At 38.2% G+C, this 7,853-nt stretch overlaps 1 protein-coding gene across 1 annotated transcript; it reads left to right on the top strand.

Annotated features, from left to right (window-relative positions):
• Positions 1-343: 343 nt before the first annotated feature.
• adra1d (adrenoceptor alpha 1D) lies at positions 344-7,529 on the top strand (the record flags this gene model as incomplete). Its single annotated transcript, XM_083924376.1, has 2 exons — positions 344-1,301; positions 7,003-7,529. The coding sequence occupies 2 exons, from the start codon at positions 344-346 to the stop codon at positions 7,527-7,529; spliced, it is 1,485 nt and encodes a 494-aa protein (XP_083780502.1).
• Between the last annotated feature and the right edge of the window lie 324 nt (positions 7,530-7,853).

Genomic DNA, 7,853 nt, shown 5'->3' with positions numbered 1-7,853 from the left:
GAAAACCATCGCAAGGAAGAAATGCGTGGAAAGGCAGCTAAATGTATTGGAATTTTTTCGTTCTTATTTTTATTTTACTCTGATTGCCTATTTTTTACTTCATCCACAGTCAAAACCTCAATTGCTTTTTTGAGTAAGAGTTTTTTATTTTATTTGCAAACAACAGCTTCATAATCGTGCATGCATTTGCCTGTAGTTATATGGACATGTCTTTATTCTTCTATAACCTATTGTTCGCTTGACCCGGACTGGTTTGCCGGGAAGTAAAAACTGAAAACAATGCCCCGCACACACGGCTCTCTTCAGAAAACTTGCTCTAAAGTTCTCTTTATGGCGTTTTAAAATGACAGACTCTAACTTGAGGAACGAAAGCAACTATGAGATCTATTTTGCTGAAGCTTTCAATGGCTCTATTATGGACCAAATATTTCCGAACGGCAGCATCACGACATGCCCCAACTTCACAATGGACTCACAGGTTGTCGGGGTTGGGATCTTTCTCTCGGCTTTTATTTCGGTGGCAATTGTTGGGAACATTCTCGTTATCCTGTCTGTGGTGTGCAATAAACATTTGCAGACTGTCACAAACTTCTTCATTGTCAACTTAGCCATGGCAGACCTGCTGTTGGGCATTATCGTGCTGCCTGTTTCTGCGTCTCTGGAGGTCCTTGGATGCTGGGTGTTTGGCCGGGTTTTCTGTAACATCTGGGCAGCGGTGGATGTGCTCTGCTGCACCGCGTCCATCCTCAGCCTCTGCGTCATCTCCATCGACCGGTATATAGGTGTCAAGCACTGCCTCAAATATCCGACTATTATGACGGAGAAGAAGGCAGTAGTTATATTAGTGCTAGTTTGGGTATTATCCACGGTCATCTCTGTCGGACCGCTCCTGGGATGGAAGGAACCGCCACCCGTGGACGACAGAATCTGCAGCATCACAGAAGAGCCGGGCTACGCGCTCTTCTCCTCTCTCTTCTCTTTCTACCTCCCGCTCATGGTGATTCTGATCATGTATTTTCGGGTCTACGTGGTGGCCCGCAGGACTACTAAGAGCCTAGAGGCGGGCGTCAAACGAGAAAGAAATAAGTCGATGGAAGTGGTCCTCCGGATACACTGTCGCAGCGTGCTGGAGGACGCGCGCTCGACCAGCTCTAAGAGCAGCAAAAACCACCCGTTTCGAAGTTCGCTCTCGGTGCGGCTGATGAAGTTCTCCAGGGAAAAGAAAGCTGCTAAAACCCTCGCCATCGTCGTGGGGATGTTCATCTTGTGTTGGCTGCCGTTTTTCTTCTTTCTGCCGATGGGTATGTCGTATAACTTTATAATTCTGTACCCCTGTGGCTTAGCCTAACATATGTGCCCCAGTGCATCTGTTGGACTCTCTAACATTATGTGCACAGAGAAAGGATGTCAGATTTGTTGTTCTTATGGCATCAAACGAACACATCCTTGAAATGCCTGACACATTAAATACATTTTAGTATGAATTTAGGATTAAAAACCTCGACTGGAAATATGGGTAATCGTTTGTAGTGATATTGGATGCTTTTATCCAATTAATTTTCATGTAAGTAGGCTAATTGCAAGTGCATTTGCGTCACTTGCGTCATTCAACCTTTTCAGTCTGCAGCTCCTCCTAAGATTTCTATACACAGCAACATACTGGCTGCCAGTATAACTAAGTTTAAGAAAACCGCAACAACATCCACTACAAAACATAGTAGGATTTGAGCAAAACAGAAAAAGAAAATGGCATACTGGATCTCATTCTCTGTTTATTTTAAGAACTATGTCAGAGATAAGACTGTTGTTGTGGTCACATAAGGTCAAATATGCAACATGGCCATTAATGTGGCTTGTTTCCATGCCTGTAATATTTTTCTCGGAGCCTCTCTTTTTCAGATGGCGAATATCACACAAAAGCCATAATAAACTGACATTCTTCACTAATGAGCACTCTAACTAAATGCTCACAGCATCTTGGAGTCAGCACAGCTGGCTATTCCAAGTACCACCCTGTTTTTATAAGAGCTTCACACAAAATCCTCATATATACTATATATTTATATATATGGCCTCATGATTTTTTAATTTAGAATGAATTTCACATAATTGATTGTGGAAGCCATTATGAACAAGTATCCAGTATCCTATCAGGTTTAGCACTTACAGCACTCCCATTTTTGCTGCTCCTCCAGATTTATTGAATTGAATTATTACAGCAAAGCCTGCAGAGAGTGAAAGAGAGAGTACACGAATAGAAAGTGGAGCTGCTAAACAATTTATTAACACACTCATTGGGAGTTAATGGGGCAAGTTTATTTGAATCCAGTAGTCTAAGAAGATATATTTTCCATTTTATCTTGTGATTAGTAAATACAGTAATGAGTTCAATTAGTACAAATCAATACATCATCCCATTACATACAGTACATGACCATATCACTCCACCATTGATATATGCTCTTGTATTATACATTGGGGCCAATATGAAACATGAATTTTGAGTTGATTTTGACAAACAATCTGGCATAATATCATCATTAATATTGTCGGGATACCTCTTTGTCATCATATTATACAGCCTGCTCTTTGGAAACATAATTCAGGATCTTAAGTATGAAAAAGTCCATGACTCTCAGTGTCCAAAAAATCAGTATCCAAAAAACCCCCCACAAAAAAACAAGAGGGTGCTCTGCCAAAAGGAAATGTTATTTTAGAGAAAAAGGTCTGGTGATAAATTAAGTTATTGTTTTAAATTTATGAATCCAGATTTATTACAGAGGCCTTTAATTTGCATGATAAAAAATTGGTCAGACTAAACCACAGTGTCTGCGGTATCTTAATGGGTGTAATTTGATCGTTTAAGCTATATAAATATCCGAATTCTTTGGAATTTAAAGTCCTTGCTGGAAACCATCTATCCCTGCAGAATCCCCTCAGACATGCTGTTCTGCAATCTGACCCTGAACGTTGACTACCCTGGAGAAAGTAGTTTAAAACACAAAGTCTCCAAAGGGAACAATACAGTTACACATTAACTGCTTATGAATGACTCCCTATGGTGTTGGTTGTCTTGTTTCCTAAATGACCAGTTGACGAGTGTGGAACAATCACAACCCACAATTCTTTGCCCTGCTTGACCATACTTGGTCAGTCAGACAGGTTGACGCACATTAATGTGTATCCTTATGCTGAAAGGCATATATGTACTTTTAGCACCTCTTGTACCAATCAGCCCGTTCTCTGTGATGATGCAAATGTATACAGAGGAGTCTGATTCATCTGAAGCTCCAGAGAGTGCCCTAACACAATTTGCTTATATCAGTGCACCAGACTCATGAATACCAGAAATTGATGGAATAAAGAGAAAGTTCAGAATTACTTCTCACAGAGTTCACTTTTGAGTATGAATTATTCAACAATGTTATAATTGGGTGGTTTTCCTTTATCAGATGCTGATATAAAGCCAGGATAAAGGCACATGGTCACATGTTTCAAGCCTCTAATTATTTTAGTTGACTTTCTTTGTTTTATATTATATAACTGTATTCATGAACATTGAAAAAATACACTTGTTCTGATGGAGATTGCATTGTTTTGCAGTAAATGTACGAATATTTCTTAGGGTTGCCCCATCCAAGGATTTTTTTGGTTGACCAGTGGTCATCATTTTAGAGCAATTAGTCACATATATATATAGATATCTCTCTCTCTCTTTCTCTCTCACTCTCTCTCTCTCTCTCTCTCTCTCTCTCTCTCTCTCTCTCTCTCTCCCTCTCTCTCTCTCTCTCTATATATATATATATATATATATATATATATATATATATATATATATATATTTCCCCCAGGTATGGCCTCAATGACTAAATAACATAATTCAACATAATTAATAACTATTATTAAGTTTGCCCATATTTTAGATGTCTTTCCCGACATGATTGGCTATTAATTATTAACTGTCTAACCAGAATGCCAATGGGACATGCCATTTTAAATTTGTGTATATTATACCTTTCATGGGCAATAACTCAAGGCTTTCTTTCTTTATGTGTCCCGTATTATGCTCATTTTCAGGTTCACACTTATTTAGGTTTTTGTTGAAGCACTTTATAGAATAGCTGTGTCATGACAAGTCCTGACGGCTCTTTTAAAGACACAGTTTGAATACAGGCTGTGAGCATTTCCTCTGTGGACTGAACGTTTTGATACTTTCACAGTATTTATACTATAAACAGTATTTATATAGCACCTCAACCTGCTTTATAAGAAAAAGTGATGTTCTAATAAAAAAAAAGACCAAAACCAACAATGACTAACACATATTCTATCCTGTGTAACCAAAGCCAGATATACCTTATTACTCTGTGTCAGAGAGATCCTTTGTTGTCCAAAATGATTAAAAACATCATCCTCCCAAAAAATATGCTGTTTACTCCTGTTGGAGTAATTTATGTAAGAAACTACAGTACCCAGCTGTTTTGAGGAATGGTTTGACAAATAATTGTGTCTTCACTCGGAACAAATGGGCTCACAATGGAAATTATTGAGAGACTAATTCATTGTTAGTTTTGGTCTTTTTATGTAATTTGATTGGAATAACAACATTTTAGAATATCACCAACCTTATACTTTAACAATAGTCTAATATCTACTGTCATACTAAAGTTTCTGGTAATATCAGTACCACTATGGCTACAATGATTGTTACAATATGAAATTTAGCTTTCTATAGGCAAGTATTCACTGAACTGTGGTCCTTGGTATGCAGAGAGTGAGTTTTAAAAAACAATCAAAGGTTGATCTTCACATGGACCATTAAATGTCAGGGAGATACTTTTCTAAGCTTTCTAACTGATGACTGATCAGGATTCTGTCTTTTTACACAAAAGAGACGCCACAAAACTGTGTCTGAGAAATTGGACAGGTCCCCAGACTCCTTGATTCACTCATGTCCTAGAATATGAGCCAATGTGAACTTTCTTTTTTTTTTTTTTTTTAAACCTTAGAAAAGATTTAGGTAACACTTTTTATTAGGTTACATGTACCCTATAAAAAGGTCTCACCATTAGTTGATTGACAAGGTATAGTGAGTTAAAAAGAGCTTTTTGGACACTATTAACACTTGTAGTTGTGAGTTCTGGTACATAAGAATATACCATATTTATAACGTGTTATAAGAATGTTAAGAATGACTATTGTGTTTGTTTGTTGTACTACCATCTTATAAGGCCCATACTGAGCAAAGTAAATTAAGATCATAATTCATACACAACAACTTCCCTACTTATCAATAAGCAGTAATTAGGAGGATATTGAGAGAAAACTCTTTGTATATAGCCTAGAAGTTGTAGAATATGGTCATGCAGTATAAAGCATTAATCTGGGTTTCATAATCACTAATAAAGAGCCAATAGGCTACCAATATGCTAATGAGCAACTAGTTAATTACCTTAATATAAAGTGTTACTGGACGCCCCAAATATACTGAGGCTTAGGCTCGCTCCCCCATTCCCTGTCAATGTTCAGCTGTAATTGTTACCAAGGTTTAAAATAGCAGACATCTTGCAGACGTCAGACTTAAAAGATACTGTTATCTAAAAGGCAATAAACCAAAAAAATCCCAAAGCTATGACCTGTTGTCATGGTGTTGCGGTAGTGCGTCAGAGTGAATCACTTGCTGTTTGCCTGTGAGGTGATGCCATTTTAGTGAGAATAATTAATGGAGAGCATCCCTTCCTTTTATGTCGGTATTCATCATAATCTTCCAGAGCTGGTTTACAGATGAGCCTTTTAACAGACATGAAAGCATAGTAAGAGCCATGTAACAGATGCTACACTGTTCATGCTGCAGAAAAAGTTTCAAGTAAGAGTGAGAACTCTGTTTTATTATACAGTTTTTGTCTCTGAGTTAATGTTGAGATCAAGTACACAGTATGCTGTTGGTAGCTGATATTGAGACAGCATGAAACCATTACTTTGAAAATCACATACAAGCCATTTCGTGAATATTTCCACATTGTACTAACAGCCTGAACATGGACTTCTGGGCTCAGGCAGTGCAGACTTGACATTAGCATTGTGACATGTTGCCTCCGTGTCCAGGGTCAACAACTGTGTTAAATCCAAGCCGGGGGAGACAAAAACAACTAAAAAGCAATAGGAAAAGGCATCATTCCATGAACAACACCATGTCATACAAAAATTTCCTTAGCAAGTATGAGAAATGAACAAGGCAGCTGATGGTAAGCAGATACAAAACAGACTTTTAAACTCAAAACAGTCTATGTTCTAATTAATGGCATTCTGTAATATTATATGTAATAATGTTAAAAGGCCTCAATCCAAATCTTTTTAAAAGTCCCTTCAGGCAATTAATGTCCTAGAAAAAGTCTAAGCTGTTTAAATTTAATCATCCCAAATAAAGCTGATAGCGGTAATATTTAAATTTGTCCATGGCAGGATTTTTCATCATACCAACACTAATGGCAATCACACATGGAATCCGGTACTCCTACGGTGTGTCATCTTATCCTCTCAGAGAAAACAGGCTACATTTAAATCCCCTTTGTTTTTACCCGTCCGGTTAATGTAAGACAGCATCAATTACATTAATTCAAGACAAATGGGACTTAAAAGACAATGTCTATGAAAAGAGTTGTGTGCATGTGGGGCTTGTGGTTAAAGCATGCTGACCCTATTGATAAAGTCCACACAATATTTGAAAATAAAAAAATGCACATTTGGCTTTAATTGCTTTTGATTCTGAATATATTTTGTGAAATGTTCTTGAATTTTAATGGAACAAAAAAAAGCAGTATACTGTACTTCCTGTATCGGCCATTTACTGTACGTTTAACCACAAATCTGAATTTAAGAATTTATTTCAGACATGTCAAAAAAGAAAGAATACAAAAGTATACAAAATTAAATTAGTTTAACAAATAAGAGAGAAAAAAAACAAAAAAAACCCTGTAACAATCTCTCTCCATCTCACACTAGGTGCCCTCTTCCCAGCACTGAAGCCATCCGAAACTGTGTTCAAGGTGGTCTTCTGGCTGGGCTACTTCAACAGCTGCATCAACCCCATGATCTACCCCTGCTCCAGCAAAGAGTTCCAGCGGGCGTTCACTCGGCTCCTTAGGTGCCAGTGTCACCAAAGAAAGAGGGTCCTGCGACGCTTCTATGACCAGAGGTGGCGGACTGCTGTCAAGGGAATGAATAGGGATCAGAGAGGAGATCTATCCTATGGCAGCTCTTTGTTGCACAAGGGCAAAGGGCGCTCGCTAGGTTTCAAGAGATGGAGTCTGTTTCCACCACTACAAAAATCTTCCTTCCAGCTTAAAGAGAAAGTGAACAATCTGTCAAACAAAATCAAGGGAGGGCCAGGAAAAGGAACCACACCTGCAGTAGGTCGGCTTGATATAGTAGAAACAGTCTCTATGGGGATTTACAACTCCTGTGAGCAGAGCAGTTATCAGTTCTATGATCTGGCAGACTGCTATGGACTAAAAGAGACTGACATTTAGAGGGTCACCAGAGAATCTTTTATTTATTTTCAAAGGGCCATATTGGACCAAGTTAAAAGAAAGACTGTGATAGGACATCATTTTGTCTCACAAAACATTTGAGAAAAAAATCTTGATTAAAGCTGTGGTCTGAGAATGATGGCCTGATCCTAGCATTACAGGACTTCAACTTTATCTAAACCCTTCATTCCCATCTTGTTTATTGTGAGCTGTTTGAAACTCTTTTGAAATGGACACAGAAGTAGCCAACGTCTTACTTTAACTGCTGTCACTTGGAAGCACTGTTGACCACGGTGCTCACTTTCATCACATACTATATTTAAC

Source organism: Echiichthys vipera, assembly GCF_963691815.1.
Source record: "Echiichthys vipera genome assembly, chromosome: 2".
NCBI classification, from domain to species: domain Eukaryota; kingdom Metazoa; phylum Chordata; class Actinopteri; order Perciformes; family Trachinidae; genus Echiichthys; species Echiichthys vipera.
Note: the sequence above shows the minus strand (reverse complement) of the source record. Positions and strands in the feature narration are given on the sequence as shown.